The sequence below is a fragment of the Platichthys flesus genome, chromosome 24 (assembly GCF_949316205.1).
Source record: "Platichthys flesus chromosome 24, fPlaFle2.1, whole genome shotgun sequence".
NCBI lineage: Eukaryota > Metazoa > Chordata > Actinopteri > Pleuronectiformes > Pleuronectidae > Platichthys > Platichthys flesus.
In genome coordinates, this window is record NC_084968.1 from 5,995,332 (window position 1) to 6,015,729 (window position 20,398).

The 20,398-nt window shown below is 42.6% G+C and overlaps 2 protein-coding genes and 2 pseudogenes across 2 annotated transcripts; 2 read left to right on the forward strand and 2 right to left on the reverse strand.

The window, feature by feature from the left end:
• Positions 1-783: 783 nt before the first annotated feature.
• On the forward strand, positions 784-3,669 carry LOC133950302 (carbohydrate sulfotransferase 12-like). Its single transcript, XM_062384553.1, has 5 exons — positions 784-955; positions 1,114-1,289; positions 1,381-1,524; positions 1,657-1,931; positions 2,025-3,669. The coding sequence occupies exons 1-5, from the start codon at positions 856-858 to the stop codon at positions 2,263-2,265; spliced, it is 936 nt and encodes a 311-aa protein (XP_062240537.1). The 5' UTR covers positions 784-855; the 3' UTR covers positions 2,266-3,669.
• A 108-nt stretch (positions 3,670-3,777) lies between these two features.
• LOC133950303 (semaphorin-4F-like) lies at positions 3,778-7,434 on the reverse strand (annotated as a pseudogene).
• Positions 7,435-9,639: 2,205 nt separating this feature from the next.
• On the forward strand, positions 9,640-11,869 carry LOC133949555 (carbohydrate sulfotransferase 12-like). The gene is made up of 5 exons (XM_062383466.1): positions 9,640-9,911; positions 10,261-10,436; positions 10,528-10,671; positions 10,804-11,081; positions 11,175-11,869. Exons 1-5 carry the CDS (start codon positions 9,812-9,814, stop codon positions 11,413-11,415), a joined length of 939 nt encoding a protein of 312 aa, XP_062239450.1. The 5' UTR covers positions 9,640-9,811; the 3' UTR covers positions 11,416-11,869.
• Positions 11,870-12,805: 936 nt separating this feature from the next.
• LOC133950283 (semaphorin-4F-like) lies at positions 12,806-17,094 on the reverse strand (annotated as a pseudogene).
• Positions 17,095-20,398: the final 3,304 nt, after the last annotated feature.

Here is a 20,398-nt window from a genome sequence, read left to right on the forward strand (position 1 = left end):
TCATTCTGCACCCAGTTCTGTCTCTGTAATGTGTTGAAATTTGTTCGCACGCACACATGAATGCAATGTTTGCTTTCACCTGAACTATCACAGTCCACCTGGAAACGTACGTTTGGGATCTGCCTGGGATCTGAAATAAAGGATTGTGAACCATCAGTGAAAAATAATCTGACCATCATTCAGTCGGGCACACTACAATATGAAAGTGTCCACCGTTTAAAGTCATTATTTGTCATTAAATTGCGTTCAGTTCATCGTTCTCATAAAAGTTAACCTGTTCAATGAACGCGTTCTTTTGAACTTCTTCATGCACAACACTGGGTACAGACCTGTGATTTCTTTGGTTTAGAGGATTCAAATGTTTACAAAAAAGGAACATACAGCCGATGGATCAGGAACACAATATTCTTTACTCCAATGAACAACAACACTGACTCACAAGGCCTCAGTCGAATCAAGGCTTGTTTTTGAAACACAAAAAAAACTGTCATGAATTGAAGATTTTGCCACGCAATTATCAGAGGAGGAGGAGTGAGATTGGGAGCGGTTGCTTGTCATATCCATATTCCAATGCCAAGAGGGTGGCACCAAGTATCGACTCCCCTTCATTATTGACCAATCAATTTATACCTACTGTTAATATTACAGACGCCGTATTTTTGATGCGACTCGTGACTCTCTAGTGCTGCTAGAGTGCCGGGGCTGTGATATTGGTGCCCATTGCTTAGCTCTAACTTTTCATACCTTTTCATTGCTTCTAAATAAATACTTGATAAAACTCTTCTCATATTAAGGATAAACAAACACGCAACGACATTCAAAAGCGTAGACTGACATACAATATATCCAGCTGCCATGGCACTATGCAGAGGAATGCTGTGGACCCTTATATTTCTTGGATTTATTTTTCTCATCATGTCCGTTTACGGATGGGACAGGTTCCATCGAAAAAGAGGTAAAATGTGTGTTTGTTAGTTTCTCACTGTTCCTGCTGCATCCTGATCTTGGTTTACACACCTATTTTCTTTTTGAGTAAGAATTCAATGCTAAAGCTATTTTTAGCACTAATAACTTTGGATGATTGAATGTATCTTCTGCTTCTCCTTATCACAGCTGAAAGGATGCATAACTTACAGGAAGGGAGAAAACAGCTGCTAAAAGAAATCTGTGAAAATGACAAAGAGGCCATTTCTAAGGGGGAACACAGTCTTGAAGACTTGAGTGACAGTGAACTGGAGAACCTCATTGTGGATGACAAGCACGGCATCATCTACTGTTACATTCCCAAGGTGACACGGACATGAACACACAGCACACAAGATTGTTTAGGAAAATACTTTATAGCTAAATACCCTGCTGGCTGTACACTCTGTCTCTCAGGTTGCATGTACCAACTGGAAGAGGGTGATGTATGTACTGAAACACGGGGAGCCATATCAGGAGCCTAGTTCCATATATGATCAGTACGTTCATGGCCTTGACACCTTACGTCTTTTAAGCAGCTACCCAAGAATAGAGAGGAAGGTGAGTCCATATGGTGACCTCAGAAGTATGTTTAAACTTACAAACCAAAAGTTTGTCTGGCTATGAGTTGGTTCAGTTTCAACACAGTTAGTATGACAGAGTGTTCATGTGTATCGTATTTGTTAACCACAGGCAAAGCTGAAGCACTACACCAAATTCCTGTTTGTACGGGACCCGTTCGTCCGTCTCATCTCCGCCTTCCGAGACAAATTCGAAGATTCGAAGAACGACTACTACTATAAGCCCCTCAGCCAACACATCCAGCGTCTCTACGCCAGCCAGCCTTATACGCCACGCATTACATTTTACAACTTTATTCAATATCTTATTGAGCAGAGTGAGCAGAATCTGCCCCTTAATGCTCACTGGAGGCAGATGCACCGTCTTTGCCACCCCTGCCTCATACAGTAAGGACATTTTGAATGCTACAAAGATCCTGTCCTCTGCGTTGTTGATGGACATTTTCCTAAAGGTTGATACTGGTTGGTTTTATTTCTCAGGTATGATTTCATTGGCCATGTGGAGACTCTACAGGAGGATGCTGAACAGCTACTGAACACCTTAAAGCTGCAGAACGACATTAAGTTCCCTCCTTCCTATGTCAACCTTACAACTGCTGAGTCTTTGTCAGGCTGGTTCAGAAATGTGCCTCTAGTGGAAAGGATGAAGCTGTACAAGCTCTATGAAACTGACTTTAAGATGTTTGGCTACAGAAAGCCAGATGAATTGCTTGATGGTTGAGAGGAAGTCATGAGAACTTTATTCCTCTCTATGAAACCAATAAGCACAAAAGCCACAGCAGTCACTGCTCAGCCAAGAGCAGACAATCGTTTTCTGTATGAAGGGACAACAATTCAATAAAAGTAACTTAATACAAGAAGCAATCAAAAAACTGTTTAATTAAAGAAAAAGAGTTGCAGAGAAAATCTGTCCTAGCTGGAGAAGATTAGAGCTCTCATACCTGGAGTGTATCAGGAGGTCTGACCGCAAACATACAAAGAGAATACATCATAATCATAAAGTCATCTGTATAATATTCCTGTGAGTAACTGATGGTGAAATGTTCGCTCTGCTTGAAGTGAAAACCTCTTTTCTCAGAGTGTCATTCTGTTTTAGACAGGAATCTGAACTAGGCGCACAGAGTACCGTGCAGTCTGTGTATCTTCTACTATAAATAATGTTAGTTGAAAGAAAACACTGAGTGTGAGTGGAGTCAGATTTTTCTCTGAACCATGGTTCTTCTTTCTTTACTCCTCATGGCTTCTCCCTCAATGCTTTCCTTGACCTTGTGAAGTTTCCTTTCGGAGTCAATGAGCAGTGGTTGGGAAAGGAGATTAGTTTGACTTGACGAATGTCTCCATGTAAGACAGTTCTCTCTTTGTTACAGCTCTCTGCCTCCTCTTAAATACAGGACAAAATATTTGTATGTAATGTGGGACTAGACACAGCATTAAAGTAATGAAGTTATTCTGAGAAGTGATGGCCTATTTCAATGGCAAGATAAAAAAAATCGACAGAAGAATGAGGAAGTGTAGTGCATTCACTTGAAAAAATACTCAACATTATCAAGTCCAAATCCCGTTCAAGAATGACATTCTTTTACATGTACATTCCTGTTTGAGAACAACACTGAGTCATTCAGTTTAGATTAAGATTAAGATGCATTTACTAGTCCCAAACACATGCACAGGCACACTCATGCAGGTAGGGAAATTTAACCTCTGCTTTTGACCCATCTGGTGCAGGACGCACAGAGCAGTGAGCGACCATGTATGGCGCCCGGGGAGCAGATGTTGGGGGAGTAAGGTGCCTTGCTCAGGGGCACTAGACAGGATACGGAGAATCCTCTTGGATTTTTGGACAGATCAATCCAGGTTCGTCTTTTTGTTGTTTCTTCCTGGAGTCGAACCAGAGACGAACCAGAGACCCTTTCTGCCCATAGTCCAAATTTCTGCCACTAGTCCACCGCCTCTCCGCAACCTAAAGCACTTTATCTTTGTCTTTTAGGATGTCACATCTTTGATGGTTAAAAGGCCTATGTGAAAAATCATGTTTGTCCAGAATAGGCATTCTATTTTTGCCAGTTGGTGTTTGATTTTGTATTGTTAAAAAAGCAACCTTTTGCAATAAAAATGTCATTTAAGATGATTTAGTCAGAGCCCATATTTGTATGTCTCAAATTATCCAGACCCCAGAAGGGGAGGAGGGTTGATGTCTGGACCTCTTGCAATTTTAGTTGAAGATCCCTGGACTAGAGTGAGAGAGTGCAGCCGTGCTTGTGAACTGTATGTGCAATCATTAAAAGCTACGCAACTGGTTTACATGAAACTTTGTGGCGGAGTGGGACACGACCAAAGGAAGAAGACATTCAATTTGATTATTAGGTCCATATGGGAACAGTGATACCAGGTAAACAGCTACTTTTGTGTCTTTATTATAAAACAACACATTTTTACGTTGAAATCCAAACACAAGGTGATTGTGGCTCAGTGTCCATTCTGCAGATTACTTCCATATCCTTGTTGAAAATCATTTGCCTTCTGAGTAACGTTACAGGTGAACAGTGACATTTCTGGGCAGCTGTAGACTCTATTGCTGATGGGTGAACTTGAACCTATCATCCACTTGCCCTCTGTGGCAGTTTAGGCCGGAACAGCCCCATCACGGTTCTTTAGTCTCTGACATCTATTTGTCTGAAGCCCAGGGGTGGGCAGTCCGTGGCTCAACAGTCCTTTGGTGCCTTTGGCCCCTCGAAAGATTTGAGTGGTATGTCAGAGAGAGAAATAGAAATACAGAGACAGAGAGAGGTGCCCAAGGATGCAACGTGCACTCTTCTGCGGTGCCATTACGAGAAGAGTTCGAGAGTGCGAACGAAAACAGACGCTAAGGACAAAGACAATATGGCTTTTGGTCACACACGTGGCCTTTGATTCATTGTGACATCTGAAATGCCCAGCGTCACGCTCACTGTCCTGTCCACAGCTTATATTTACAGTTTTATTTATTTACATCTGATACATTTATGTAGCTGTGACAGTCCATCCCAACACTCGCAGCTCTCTCTATACGTCTTTCATACTCACATATTTTCCTCACGTCTCAGTAGTCTCTCTTCGAGCCACAGCTCCCTTTCAAAGGCATTTGGCAGTAGCCATTTTGCATCCCTCCCAGCAGTACTCAGTTTATTTGGAGGAAGCAAAAATGCTGCAATTATTAATATTTTTGTATCACATATTGAGCTTTCCTCACACTGAGCCAGTGGTGCTGGTGATTTAAACATGGGAAAGCTGGCAAGCTCCTCCTCTAGTCCTTTTATTCCTTCCCCTAACCCGTCCCCCAGCCCTTCATCCACCTCGTCCCCCTCCCCTGAGTCCCTCTCTACCACCTTAGGCCTCACTCTCTCCCCTGTCCTTGCGTCCAACATGTCTGCAGCTAGAATTTCGGAGGCAAGCTTCAGCCCACTGCTACTCGTGTTGCAGTTGGTGTACAAGGCGTTCCCGTGGCCCGTTGGGTTGCTGTGGATCAGGGTCCCGCTGTAGCTGTTACCATGGTGGCCACCATTCCCCTGGTTGCTGAGGAGGGTGGTTGATGTGGTTGTGGTCGCGGTCCCGTTTCGCTTCTCCGTTAGCCGGAATCCCTCCGACAGCAAGCTGGCGCTGCTCGGGGACTGCGGAGTGGCAGAGGAGCCGAGTAAGTCCTGCCCCTTCCCAGACGACAGCGAATTATCTGGCAGCTGGTGGCCCTGGCGTCCAATGTTGCGTCGCCTGGTCAAAAAGTACAGGACACACATACCGAAAGCTACACCTGCGCAGAAGAAAAGGATGGAGACAGCCAGGACGTGACGCCCACCGGCTGTGGCTACTGCTCCTCCAGCTTTAGGGCCTTTTAGTGTGAGGTGATAGGCTGCTCTACGACAGGGAGTGTGGTCTCTGCTTCCTGGTCTCACCTCCTGGAACCAAGATGAAAAGAGAGAGAGTGTTAATTGACCTGTATGTGGTGTGAAAATCTAAGTATAATGAAGCAACACTTAAAACAAAATAAAGAACTTGCGGTTTACATCAGTGCAGTAGTACCTGGCATGTGCAGACGTATTTTCCCAGGCTCTCCTCTGTGACGGTCACCTCCAGGTCAGAGTGATGTTGCCGGGTGTGTCTGTGGAGAGGATGTTCCCAGCTGCAGGGCCTGGGAGTCAGCTGGACGCACGGCAACAGGAGGCAGGCTGATGGAAACTTGCAGCTCCCTGGTGGAAGGAGAGCAATGCCCTGGAAGAGAGAGAGCAAGCGGCGAGACAGCAGAGAGGTGAATAACAGGAGATGGGGGTATATGATACTACCAATTGATGCTTAACTTTATTTGCATTGTGTGTGATCACCACATGAAAGTGGAGTACATGTACCCTCCTTTAAATCACATTTCCTCAAGGCCTCCTCTACCGAATCACCTGGACCAGGCCTGGACACACACACACACAAAATGTAGTCAAACCTTTGCATCAAAGGTTTAAGAAGCAACAGAAGTCTTTCCTTTTCCTTTGCATTTAAAAACAGATCCACAAATAGTAATAATAATCTATTAATGATGTATCAAGTGTGATATGATTAGTGAAGGTTGCATCTCTTGTTTTCTGGTATCTACTCAACATCATAATTAGACGTTTTACTTCAGCTCTGCTCATCTGTTTTTTGACAAACAATTACTAGTGTTTCCACTATCAAACTAATGTAAAATAATGAAAACGCTGATCAGAAATATCTACATTTTTACACTTAACTCAGCTTTTCTAAATCAATACAGTTGCTGCCTGCCTGTGATTTTCATTCCTGGAAGCCTTCCGGTTCTCTATGTGCTGCCGTGCTCCTGCAGGCTGCTTCCTTCTCGCTCCACACACAACCCAGTCCTCTGGCTCTGGCACACAGCTCACAGTTGGGATACAGCGCGCAGCCTTCAGCCTGGACAAGAGCCAGAGACAGAGGGCTGCCCACCAGAGCCTGGCCCTGGAAACAAAAGATGACAGCTGATATGTCCTGGCACTGCAGGTTACTTTGTTTGTCAAGGGTGTGTACGGATGCATGTAGTTTTACCTTGTGTAGTAATATATTGTTGACAGGTTCATTTGAGGCAAACAGAGGAATCTCCTGCAGAAGGGTGGTGTTCTGGCCCACTACCTCCACCTGGTGGAGCTCCCCACGGTCTGCAACATACACGATCACATGGTGAACTTTTACATCTCATCTTTTAACAAACTATTCAAACACTTCTGTGATTAATTCCCAAAGTATAAAATATGTCTAGAAAGATGCTGTTAGCAACATTAAGGTCCTTATATCTCCTCACCTGTTCCGAGGTGCAGCACCCCACTCCTGATGGCTCTGCCCCTATCTTGGTTACAGCCAGCTTGGTGTATCTTGTCCCCTTGCGGACCAGCAGGGGTGCTGCGTTGACACTGTTTTCCATCAGAGGGTGGTCCCTCACGATTGTCAGCACCTTGTCTGGGGGTTTTTAGGGATGACTCCAATCCTTCGGCCTTTAATGCGTTATTTAAACACTTAAAAAAGTGTGGAGGGGAGAAGATATACATTAAGGACGTTGAAGGAGGCATTGTATAAGAGATTGATAGAAAGATATGGGATAGTAAAGCCCAGTACCTGGCCAGGCCCGGGTGTGGGGACAGGATTCCAGCCCGCACCGGTCTTCTTCAGCTCTTTAAAGGGGCCGTCCATCACTTTGATGATGTCAGACTGAAAACACACACTGCGTGCAGCTCCTCACGTTCCCTGTGAACAAAAAGTAATAAGAGTTAATTTCTCATGTCGTCAAATATAAAAAGGATCAAAATTTAGGGAAAAGCCTATTCCATTTCTGACTGAGAGTTAAAGGAGAAAAATGATTTCTTCTTTCCAAGAGTGTCAAAAAACCTGTGCATGGTTCTGCTTGTTCTTCATCTTACCACTGGGGGGGGTGAAGAGTCCATAGAAGTGCGTGCTGCTGGGGTCGCCTGGCGTGTGCTGCATGGTAAAGAACAACGGTCAATATGTTGTAGCGCTGATCACATGGGTTTGTCCTCTCACACCTTTAGCTGATGTAAGGCTGCAGTTACACAACATCTAGATTCATCGTTCATTATAATCAAATCTGGGTAAATGAGAGAAATACATGGAAACATGATTATTAGACTTATTCCCTCACTGTGACTTTTCTGTGTCCCTTCAGTTGAATTTAAGCCTCCGAACAAAACAGTGAAGGCAGCAGCTCTAGACAGACAGACACACAGAAGTACTACTCGCGCAGTAGGTGGGATTTCCTGCTGGTGATCATGAGGTTATACTTAAGTAGGCCTCAATTGTTTGTGTGATTTTGTATGATTATCATTTGTGACATAATCTACATTACTTTGTCATTACTATTCATTTATTTTGGTTTCAATTCTTAAGCACTGAAAATCAACCGTTTTTAGTTTTTTACACATTTATGTAGATTTTTATGAGGTTTTTAAATAAAACCAACATGGAAAACCAAATGTTAAAGATTCCTTCTATCCACTTGCACGTACGCACACACACATGTAGGCACGCACACGCGTAGGCACATCAGTGGGCGCGGATTACTTTCTAGAATGGTGGTCCCTGGGACAAAACCAGTTGAAAACCCCTGCACTAGATGGTCTAAAAGCCCTATCTGTAGAATTAAAAGAATACTCAGGAGTGCCATCATGGGATGATTACATGACGTATATTTCAGCAAATGGTCCAATATGGTAACGGCTTTTCAAATGTCTGCAGCCTTCTTCGTCGCCCTTTTTGGCATCTGTGGATGTTGTGCATTCCCTACGCCAGTGCTCTATGTGTTTGAGTTATTGAAACAGCTGTGGCAAAACGAGACGGTGAACAGGCGGCTATGATGCCTCTCCTCGATGAAATGGATTCTGACCATGACGCCGGCAATTACCTGCTACTGTTTCCTCAGGCCATGCACAAGGAATATAATCTGCCAGAGTATGACCAGAGCATAGCACAGGAGGTAGAATATGACGACGTTGCTGAGGGATATGTCGATGTGTCCAGTGTCGTGTGATTTTTGTTTACTGATATTCCGTGTTTTAATTTCCTATTCTGATTATTCTGTGACGTATAGTCATACGTCAACAGAGGGATTGTTGTGATTATATCCAATGTCATTTGCTTGCATGCTCCGCTGCACTAACGCACACACTTACAGGATGTGGAATGAACTTACTCAGCAAACAGGTTCTGCAGGCCTGAGAGGAAGGCGGTGTACGAAGGTTCACATGTGGGCAGTGTTAACCTGTTCCACCACATTTTAATCTAAACATAACAAGGCCATTAATAGGCATACAACAAAGACCAAAAGAGATTGGGGCTCGAGTCTCCATGGCAGCACTCCTCCCATTGGAGGACTCAAACCTTCCCTCCTCTCATTCTGCACCCAGTTCTGTCTCTGTAATGTGTTGAAATTTGTTCGCACGCACACATGAATGCAATGTTTGCTTTCACCTGGACTATCACAGTCCACCTGGAAACGTACGTTTGGGATCTGCCTGGGATCTGAAATAAAGGATTGTGAACCATCAGTGAAAAATAATCTGACCATCATTCAGTCGGGCACACTACAATATGAAAGTGTCCACCGTTTAAAGTCATTATTTGTCATTAAATTGCGTTCAGTTCATCGTTCTCATAAAAGTTAACCTGTTCAATGAACGCGTTCTTTTGAACTTCTTCATGCACAACACTGGGTACAGACCTGTGATTTCTTTGGTTTAGAGGATTCAAATGTTTACAAAAAAGGAACATACAGCCGATGGATCAGGAACACAATATTCTTTACTCCAATGAACAACAACACTGACTCACAAGGCCTCAGTCGAGTCAAGGCTTGTTTTTGAAACACAAAAAAAACTGTCATGAATTGAAGATTTTGCCACGCAATTATCAGAGGAGGAGGAGTGAGATTGGGAGCGGTTGCTTGTCATATCCATATTCCAATGCCAAGAGGCTGGCACCAAGTATCGACTCCCCTTCATTATTGACCAATCAATTTATACCTACTGTTAATATTACAGACGCCGTATTTTTGATGCGACTCGTGACTCTCTAGTGCTGCTAGAGTGCCGGGGCTGTGATATTGGTGCCCATTGCTTAGCTCTAACTTTTCATACCTTGTCATTGCTTCTAAATAAATACTTGATAAAACTCTTCTCATATTTAGGATAAACTAACACGCAACGACATTCAAAAGCTTAGACTGATATACAATATATCCAGCTGCCATGGCACTATGCAGAGGAATGCTGTGGACCCTTATATTTCTTGGATTTATTTTTCTCATCATGTCCGTTTACGGATGGGACAGGTTCCATCGAAAAAGAGGTAAAATGTGTGTTTGTTAGTTTCTCACTGTTCCTGCTGCATCCTGATCTTGGTTTAAAATGCATTTTGTTCATTTCATTCATTGTTTGCATTTTGCTCTCCACTGCCTATGAAATTAATACATGGACTGGTAGATGGTGCACATGTGACCTCAGCTCTGATTACTTTTGGATTATCATGCATTACATTTCTTTACCTGACTGAGGCTCTCACCAAGAGAGATATTTGCCCTTTGGTTTTGTTTTGGCCACACCTATTTTCTCTATGAGTAAGAATTCAATGCTAAAGCTATTTTTAGCACTAAACACTTTGGATGACTGAATGTATCTTCTGCTTCTCCTTATCACAGCTGAAAGGATGCATAACTTACAGGAAGGGAGAAAACAGCTGCTAAAAGAAATCTGTGAAAATGACAAAGAGGCCATTTCTAAGGGGGAACACAGTCTTGAAGACTTGAGTGACAGTGAACTGGAGAACCTCATTGTGGATGACAAGCACGGCATCATCTACTGTTACATTCCTAAGGTGACACGGACATGAACACACAGCACACAAGATTGTTTAGGAAAATACTTTATAGCTAAATACCCTGCTGGCTGTACACTCTGTCTCTCAGGTTGCATGTACCAACTGGAAGAGGGTGATGTATATACTGAAACACGGGGAGCCATATCAGGAGCCTAGTTCCATATATGATCAGTACGTTCATGGCCTTGACACCTTACGTCTTTTAAGCAGCTACCCAAGAATAGAGAGGAAGGTGAGTCCATATGGTGACCTCAGAAGTATGTTTAAACTTACAAACCAAAAGTTTGTCTCGCTATGAGTTGGTTCAGTTTCAACACAGTTAGTATGACAGAGTGTTCATGTGTATCGTATTTGTTAACCACAGGCAAAGCTGAAGCACTACACCAAATTCCTGTTTGTACGGGACCCGTTCGTCCGTCTCATCTCAGCCTTCCGAGACAAATTCGAAGATTCGAAGAATGACAACTACTATAACCCCCTCAGCCAACACATCCAGTGTCTCTATGGCAGCCAGCCTTATCCGCCACGCATAACATTTTACAACTTTATTCAATATCTTGTGGACCCACAGAGTGAGCAGAATCTACCCTTTGATCCGCACTGGAGGCAGATGCATCGTCTTTGCCACCCCTGCCTCATACAGTAAGGACATTTTGAATGCTACAAAGATCCTTTCCTCTGCGTTGTTGATGGAAATTTTCCTAAAGGTTGATACTGGTTGGTTTTATTTCTCAGGTATGATTTCATTGGCCATGTGGAGACTCTACAGGAGGATGCTGAACAGCTACTGAACACCTTAAAGCTGCAGAACGACATTAAGTTCCCTCCTTCCTATGTCAACCTTACAACTGCTGAGTCTTTGTCAGGCTGGTTCAGAAAAGTGCCTCTAGTGGAAAGGATGAAGCTGTACAAGCTCTATGAAACTGACTTTAAGTTGTTTGGCTACAGAAAGCCAGATGAATTGCTTGATGGTTGAGAGGAAGTCATGAGAACTTCATTCCTCTCTATGAAACCAATAAGCACAAAAGCCACAGCACACACTGCTCAGCCAAGAGCAGACAATCGTTTTCTGTATGAAGCGACAACCATTCAATAAAAGTAACTTAATACAAGAAGCAAAACAAAAGACTGTTTAATTAAATAAAAAGAATTGCAGGGAAAATATTTCCCAGCTGGAGAAAAACAGAGCTCTCATACCTGGAGTGTATCAGGAGGTCTGACCGCAAACATACAAAGAGAATACATCAGAACATAAAGTCATCTGTATAATGTTCCTGTGAGTTACTGATGGTGAAATGTTCGCTCTGCTTGAAGTGAAAACCTCTTTTCTCAGAGTGTCATTCTGTTTTAGACAGGAATCTGAACTAGGCGCACAGAGTACCGTACAGTCTGTGTATCTTCTACTATAAATAAAGTTAGTTGAAAGAGAACACTGAGTGTGAGTGGAGTCAGATTTTCTCTGAACCATGGTTCTCCTTTCCTATCTCCTTTTCTAACTCATCATGGCTTCTCCCTCAATGCTTTCCTTGACCTTGTGAAGTTTCCTTTCGGAGTCAAGGAGCAGTGGTTGGGAAAGGAGATTAGTTTGACTTTACGAACGTTCTCCATGTAAGACAGTTCTCTCTTTGTTACAGCTCTCTGCCACCTCTTAAATACAGGACAAAATGTATTCATGTAATGTGGGTCATTAAAGTAATGAAGTTATTCTGAGAAGTGATGGCCTATTTCGATGGCAAGATAAAAAAAATCTACAGAAGAATGAGGAAGCGTAGTGCATTCACTTGAAAAAACACTCAACATTATCAAGTCCAAATACCGTTAAAGAACGAAATTATTTTACATGTACATTCCTGTTTGAGAACGACACTGAGTCATTCAGTTGAACCTAAAGCACTTTATCTTTGTCTTTTAGGATGTCACATCTTTGATGGTTAAAGGAATGTAGGCCTATATGCAAATTCACGTTTGTCCAGAATAGGCATTGTATTTTTGCCAGTTGGTGTTTGATTTTGCATTATTACAACAGCAACCTTTTGCAATAAAAATGTCAATTAAGATGATTTAGTCAGAGCCCATATTTGTATGTCTCGAATTATCCGGACCCCAGAAGGGGAGGAGGGTTGATGTCTGGACCTCTTGCAATTGTAGTTGAAGACCCCTGGACTAGAGTGAGATAGGACTATGTGCACCAGTGCTTGTGAACTGTATGTGCAATCATTAAAAGCTACGCAACTGGTTTACATGAAACTTTGTGGCGGAGTGGGACACGACCAAAGGAAGAAGACATTCAATTTGGGTGTAGATCCATATGGGTCCAGAGATACCAGGTAAAAAGCAACTTTTGTGTCTTTATTATAAAACAACACATTTTTACGTTGAAATCCAAACACAAGGTGATTGTGGCTCAGTGTCCATTCTGCAGATTACTTCCACATCCTTGTTGAAAATCATTTGCCTTCTGAGTAACGTTACAGGTGAACAGTGACATTTCTGGGCAGCTGTAGACTCTATTGCTGATGGGTGAACTTGAACCTATCATCCACTTGCCCTCTGTGCAGTTTAGGCCGGAACAGCCCGTCACGGTTCTTTACTCTCTGACATCTATTTGTCTGAAGCCCAGGGATGGGCAGTCCGTGGCTCAACTGTCCTTTGGTGCCTTTGGCCCCTCGAAAGATTTGAGTGGTGTGTCAGAGAGAGAAATAGAAATACAGAGACAGAGAGAGGTGCCCAAGGATGCAACGTGCACTCTTCTGCGGTGCCATTACGAGAAGAGTTCGAGAGTGCGAACGACAACAGACGCTAAGGACAAAGACATTATGGCTTTTGGTCACACACGTGGCCTGTGATTCATTGTGACATCTGAAATGCCCAGTGTCATGCTCACTTTGCTGTCCACAGCTTATATTTACAGTTTTATTTAATTACATCTGATAAATTTATGTAGCTGTGACAGTCCATCCCAACACTCGCAGCTCTCTCTATACGTCTCTCATACTCACATATTTTCCTCACGTCTCAGTAGTCTCTCTTCGAGCCACAGCTCCCTTTCAAAGGCATTTGGCAGTAGCCATTTTTCATCCCTCCCAGCAGTACTCAGTTTATTTGGAGGAAGCAAAAATGCTGCAATTATTAATATTTTTGTATCACTTTGTCATATTGAGCTTTCCTCACACTGAGCCAGTGGTGCTGGTGATTTAAACATGGGAAAGCTGGCAAGCTCCTCCTCTAGTCCTTTTATTCCCATCCCTAACCCGTCCCCCAGCCCTTCATCCACCTCGTCCCCCTCCCCTGAGTCCCTCTCTACCACCTTAGGCCTCACTCTCTCCCCTGTCCTTGCATTTAACATGTCTGCAGCTAGAATTTCGGAGGAAAGCTTCAGCCCACTGCTACTAGTGTTGTAGTTGGTGTACAAGGCGTTCCTGTGGCCCTTGCTTGGGTTGCTGTGGATCAGGGTCCCGCTGTAGCTGTTACCATGGTGGCCACCATTCCCCTGGTCACTGAGGAGGGTGGTTGATGTGGTTGTGGTCGCGGTCCCGTTTCGCTTCTCCGTTAGCCGGAATCCCTCCGACAGCAAGCTGGCGCTGCTCTGGGACTGCGGAGTGGTAGAGGAGCCGAGTAAGTCAAAAAGTACAGGACACACATACCGAACGCTACACCCGCGCAGAAGAAAAGGATGGAGACAGCCAGGACGTGACGCCCAACGGCTGTGGCTACTGCTCCTCCAGCTTTAGGGCCTTTTAGTGTGAGGTGATAGGCTGCTCTACGACAGGGATTGTGGTCTCTGCTTCCTGGTCTTACCTCCTGGAACCAAGATGAAAAGAGAGAGAGTGTTAATTGACCTGTATGTGGTGTGAAAATCTAAGTATAATGAAGCAACACTTAAAACAAAATAAAGAACTTGCGGTTTACATCAGTGCAGTAGTACCTGGCATGTGCAGATGTATTTCCCCAGGCTCTCCCCTGTGACGGTCACCTCCAGGTCAGAGTGATGTTGCCGGGTGTGTCTGTGGAGAGGATGTTCCCAGCTGCAGGGCCTGGGAGTCAGCTGGACGCACGGCAACAGGAGGCAGGCTGATGGAAACTTGCAGCTCCCTGGTGGAAGGAGAGCAATGCCCTGGAAGAGAGAGAGCAAGCGGCGAGACAGCAGAGGGGTGAATAACAGGAGATGGGGGTATATGATACTACCAATTGATGCTTTACTTAATTTGCATTGTGTGTGATCACCACATGAAAGTGGAGTACACGTACCCTCCTTTAAATCACATTTCCTGAAGGCCTCCTCTACCGAATCACCTGGACCAGGCCTGGACACACACACAAAATGTAGTCAAACCTTTGCATCAAAGGTTTAAGAAGGAACAGAAGTCTTTCCTTTTCCTTTGCATTTAAAAACAGATCCACAAATAGTAATAATAATCTATTAATGATGTATCAGGTGTGATATGATTAGTGAAGGTTGCATCTCTTGTTTTCTGGTATCTACTCAACATCATAATTAGACGTTTTACTTCAGCTCTGCTCATCTGTTTTTTGACAAAAAAATTACTAGTGTTTCCACTATCAAACTAATGTAAAATAATGAACACGCTGAAATATCTACATTTTTACACTTAACTCAGCTTTTCTAAATCAATACAGTTGCTGCCTGCCTGTGATTTTCATTCCTGGAAGCCTTCCGGTTCTCTATGTGCTGCCGTGCTCCTGCAGGCTGCTTCCTTCTCGCTCCACACACAACCCAGTCCTCTGGCTCTGGCACACAGCTCACAGTTGGGATACAGCGCGCAGCCTTCAGCCTGGACAAGAGCCAGAAACAGAGGGCTGCCCACCAGAGCCTGGCCCTGGAAACAAAAGATGACAGCTGATATGTCCTGGCACTGCAGGTTACTTTGTTTGTCAAGGGTGTGTACGGATGCATGTAGTTTTACCTTGTGTAGTAATATATTGTTGACAGGTTCATTTGAGGCGAACAGAGGAATCTCCTGCAGAAGGGTGGTGTTCTGGCCCACTACCTCCACCTGGTGGAGCTCCCCACGGTCTGCAACATACACGATCACATGGTGAACTTTTACATCTCATCTTTTAACAAACTATTCAAACACTTCTGTGATTAATTCCCAAAGTATAAAATATGTCTAGAAAGCTGCTGTTAGCAGCATTAAGGTCCTTATATCTCCTCACCTGTTCCGAGGTGCAGCACCACTCCTGATGGCTCCGCTCCTGATGGCTCTGCCCCTATCTTGGTTATAGCCAGCTTGGTGTATCTTGTTCCCTTGCGGACCAGCAGGGGTGCTGCGTTGACACTGTTTTCCATCATAGGGTGGTCCCTCACGAATGTCAGCACCTTGTCTGGGAGTTTTAGGGATGACTCCAATCCTTCGGCCTTTAATGCGTTATTTAAACACTAAAAAAAGTGTGGAGGGAAGAAGATATACATTAAGGACATTGAAGGAGGCATTGTATAAGAGATTGATAGAAAGATATGGGATAGTAAAGCTCAGTACCTGGCCAGGCCGGGGTGTGGGGACAGGATTCCAGCCCTCACCGGTCCTCTTCAGCTCTTTAAAGGGGCCGTCCATCACTTTGATGATGTCAGACTGAAAACACACACTGCCGGCAGCTCCTCACGTTCCCTGTGAACAAAAAGTAATAGGAGTTCATTTCTCATGACGTCAAATATAAAAAGGATCAAAATTTAGTGAAAAGCCTATTCCATTTTGACTGAGAGTTAAAGGAGAAAAATGATTTCTTCTTTCCAAGAGTGTCAAAAAACATGTGCACGGTTCTGCTTGTTCTTCATCTTACCACTGGGGGGGGGGGGGGGGGGGATGAAGAGTCCATAGAAGTGCATGCTGCTGGGGTCGCCTGGCGTGTGCTGCATGGTGAAGAACAATGGTCAATATGTTGTAGCGCTGATGATCACATGGGTTTGTCCTCTCACACCTTTAGCTGATGTAAGGCTGCAGTTACACAACATCTAGATTCATCGTTCATTATAATCAAATCTGGGTAAATGAGAGAAATACATGGAAACATGATTATTAGACTTATTCCCTCACTGTGACTTTTCTGTGTCCCTTCAGTTGAATTTAAGCCTCCGAACAAAACAGCGAAGGCAGCAGCAACCTTTACCAGAAGCACCAGAGTCGTGGGCCCAATGTTAGCCACAATGTGTTTAGTTTGCTTTGCAAACTTACTGGTAGTGGAGGAGAAACTGGTAAATATATTATTGGTTACCTTTTATGCAGTGGTGAGAAGTAGAAATACTTCGTTACTGTACTTAAGTAGATTTTTCACATATCTGTACCTTACTTGTGTACTGATTTTCCTGGCGACTTTTTACTTTTACTCGCCACGTAACTTGAGCGAGAGAGAGAATCACACATATTATTAATTGTATAGCAAAAAATAATTGTATATGAACGCAGGCATATGCAGTGCAAATCCAATAACATCCACATTTAAGCATAACAATTTGCATAGCAACCAATGTTAAAAAAAAAAGAAGTGCAAATAGGGTACTGTTAAAAATGTATTCTTACTGTTTGTATAACAGAGCACGACAAGGATATCCGGGAGAAGACAAACACATTTGAGGCAAACCAAATATACATAAGGCTTTTAAGCTGGGCCAGCGACAGGTACTCACTCTAGTCATTTCTGCGAGTCCTCTTTTCAGTTTTGTGTGCGTGGAACTTGATTCCCTTTGCTGAGTTATCATAAGGGGCATTGTGAATCACTCCTGCTACTGATGAAAGGTCCATGTTTAGTGATATTTACCGAATTATTTAGTGGTTATACTGTGGTCTATTAGTGGTTTTAGGTTGACGCAAGAGGCACTTGTTTATTCTGTTCTCTTGATTATTTGTTTTCCCTAGAAGTTCAAATGCACTGGTCCAATTATATTTGAACCTCAGCATCTGGGGTTCCAAAATTGTAAATTTATACATTATATGTGTATATATATATATATATATATATATATTTTTTTTTTCACTCAGTTGAAATAAATCCTGAAGAGAACAATTTCGGGTTGTTTGTGCCTGTATAGGACTACTATAAAAAGCACTTTTTCTTTTTGCATTTTTAATGTTGGTGATTGTACTTACTAACCCTACTTTTGATACTTAAGTACATTTAAACAACAGATGCTTTTGATACTTAATTTAATATGAGCTACTTTAAGACTTTTACTTAATTCATTTTCTGACGGATGACTTTTACTTTCCGGTAAGATATCTGTACTTTTACTCAAGTATGACTTCAAGTACTTTATACACCACTGCGTTTATGAGTCTTAATGTGTGAGTGTCCGGAAAATGTCCAGATGAGCTCATGTGGGAATACAGAAGGAAAATGTCTAGAAAATTACGTTTCTAAGTTGCAGAGAAAATCTCAATTCAGCCGAAGGACGGTGCTCATACACATGGGTGTATTCAGGAGATATACAGAGTTGATGGCTCAACCTCGGCCTGACTATTGAGTGGTCTACATGTAACCTGCATTTAAAACCTGCACTTCCTGACGTCTTGTGCTACATCCTCATTAACCTGTGCTCTGTTGATTTCTCCTCCGTAACAAATTCCTAGTCACACAGCACAGCATTGCTTTGATTATCTTATACTACTGTGTGTGTGTTTTGTGGTGGACTTTTCTTCTAGTGCTCTTCATTTAATTTTGTATTAAGATTTACTTTTTTGGGGCTTACAGAGTTTCTATGTGATTAGATTGTCAGTATTTATATTCATTTGTGACTTCTGTCAATGTGAACCTATTTGATCTGCGCTAGCCTGTATGGACACTTCCACAGGAAATAAAGTTCGATTGATTCATTTATTTTACCTACAAGTGCATTTTCTTTCTCTCACAGTATTTCATGACCTATTTCTGAGAAGATACTCTTCACTTTAGCTAGCGCTGGAAATGTATATCAAAGTGTGGTATTTCAGAACTCAAATGCAAACCAGTATTGGCTGTCTTCTGTTGTAATTACATCAAATGTCATTGGTTTGCGCGCTCATATCCGCTGTTCCCCATCATCTGGTATTAAGCCAGTCAGCGAATTCAGAGTAAACAAGCCCTGCCACCAATCCTAAGTACAACAAACTCCCATCCAAATGTGTCACACAGCAGACTAAGTAGGAGTACATCCCCCACCACTCCAATCACCAAAACATGTACATGGAAAGGGGTGGGATGGTCCAACACACCAATTTGTCTAACCACACCAGGAATGGCCAAGGTCACGTTCCAAATTGATCTTTGTAAGCTTTTCAGCTGTCCACAACATCGCAATGACCATTATAAATTGAATCCCCTACCCTACAAAGACTGGTCCTCCTCATTTGCCTATACAGGATATGATTGGAATCCCTCACCTACTACAGTGTCAGCTAGAATGCTGCAAAGCAAGATCTCTGTAACAAGAGGGGTTATACACGCAACATACACAACATAATGGTTCATTTCTCTGAAATGAATCTGACTCAACTCCAAACCTAAACAGGATCCACTGGAACATACTATCAGATATTGGATAAAAACAAATCCATTTGTCAATGTTCACCTATGCCTCTAGGACAGATCCAATGGTTCATTTGGTAGTAAAAAAAAATCAAATCAAATCGAATCAAGTTTATTGTCACATGCACCAATGACAGCGTCATCAGCAGTTTACAGGGTGAAGGATGGGGGAATATTAAATTAAATAATATGAATATATGTATAACACATAACAGTCAAATCAAAGTCAAATGAAGCAGCAGATTACAGGGTGAAGAAGTGGGGAATATTAAATAAATGAACATATGTGAAGTAAGAGTATTTGTATGAGTGGGGGAGCAGAATGTACATGGTGACTGTTCAGAGGGTAGAAAAATAACATACTATGTAACATATCATATAACATAACATCGTAACATATAACATTGTCAAGTCAAGCAGCACTTTACAGGGTGAAGGAGTGGAGAATATTAAATTAAATAATATGAATATGTGTATATCATCTAACATAGGCAGATCAAGATCAAGGCCCAAAAGGGCAAAATTAATAATGAAAATATTAACTAAAACAAAAGAGCGAAAAAACAAATACTTTGTAATAAGAAAAATAAAATGGCATAATAGCCAAAACAATAATTGCAATAACAGTCAACTTTACCACGTTCGATGGTTGAGAAACAATTTCTTAGGAGAGCTCTAGACAGACAGACACACAGAAGTACTACTCGCGCAGTAGGTGGGATGTCCTGCTGGTGATCATGAGGTTATACTTAAGTAGGCCTCAATTGATTGTGTGATTTTGTATGATTATCATTTGTGACATATTCTACATTACTTTGTCATTACTATTCAGTTGTAGCCCCAGTTTATGTTGATTGTTATTGATCACCGTTACTTTAATGTTCTTTCAACATGTCAGCTACATGTCTGTACATTTAAGTCATGAACATTATACATTGACGTACATATGGTTCTGAGATGCAGAACAACTACAAACTGCATTTTTTATTTTGGTTTCAATTCTTAAGCACTGAAAATCAACCGTTTTTAGTTTTTTACACATTTATGTAGATTTTTATGAGGTTTTTAAATAAAACCAACATGGAAAACCAAATGTTAAAGATTCCTTCTATCCACTTGCACGTACGCACACACACACGTAGGCACGCACACGCGTAGGCACATCAGTGGACGCGGATTACTTTCTAGAATGGTGGTCCCTGGGACAAAACCAGTTGAAAACCCCTGCAGTAGATGGTCTAAAAGCCCTATCTGTAGAATTAAAAGAATACTCAAGAATGCCATCATGGGATGATTACATGACGTATATTTCAGCAAATGGTCCAATATGGTAACGGCTTTTCAAATGTCTGCAGCCTTCTTCATCGCCCTTTTTGGCATCTGTGGATGTTGTGCATTCCCTATGCCCGTGCTCTATGTGTTTGAGTTATTGAAACAGC

What these genes read in the sequence shown, in the direction of transcription:
- LOC133950302 (XM_062384553.1), top strand. Translation starts at nt 856, where the DNA reads ATGGCACTATGCAGAGGAATGCTGTGGACCCTTATATTTCTTGGATTT. An exon ending in CAGGTTCCATCGAAAAAGAG is followed by an intron (nt 956 to 1,113) that starts GTAAAATGTGTG and finishes TCCTTATCACAG; the next exon opens with CTGAAAGGATGCATAACTTA. An exon ending in TGCCACCCCTGCCTCATACA is followed by an intron (nt 1,932 to 2,024) that starts GTAAGGACATTT and finishes TTTATTTCTCAG; the next exon opens with GTATGATTTCATTGGCCATG.
- LOC133949555 (XM_062383466.1), top strand. Translation starts at nt 9,812, where the DNA reads ATGGCACTATGCAGAGGAATGCTGTGGACCCTTATATTTCTTGGATTT. An exon ending in CAGGTTCCATCGAAAAAGAG is followed by an intron (nt 9,912 to 10,260) that starts GTAAAATGTGTG and finishes TCCTTATCACAG; the next exon opens with CTGAAAGGATGCATAACTTA. An exon ending in TGCCACCCCTGCCTCATACA is followed by an intron (nt 11,082 to 11,174) that starts GTAAGGACATTT and finishes TTTATTTCTCAG; the next exon opens with GTATGATTTCATTGGCCATG.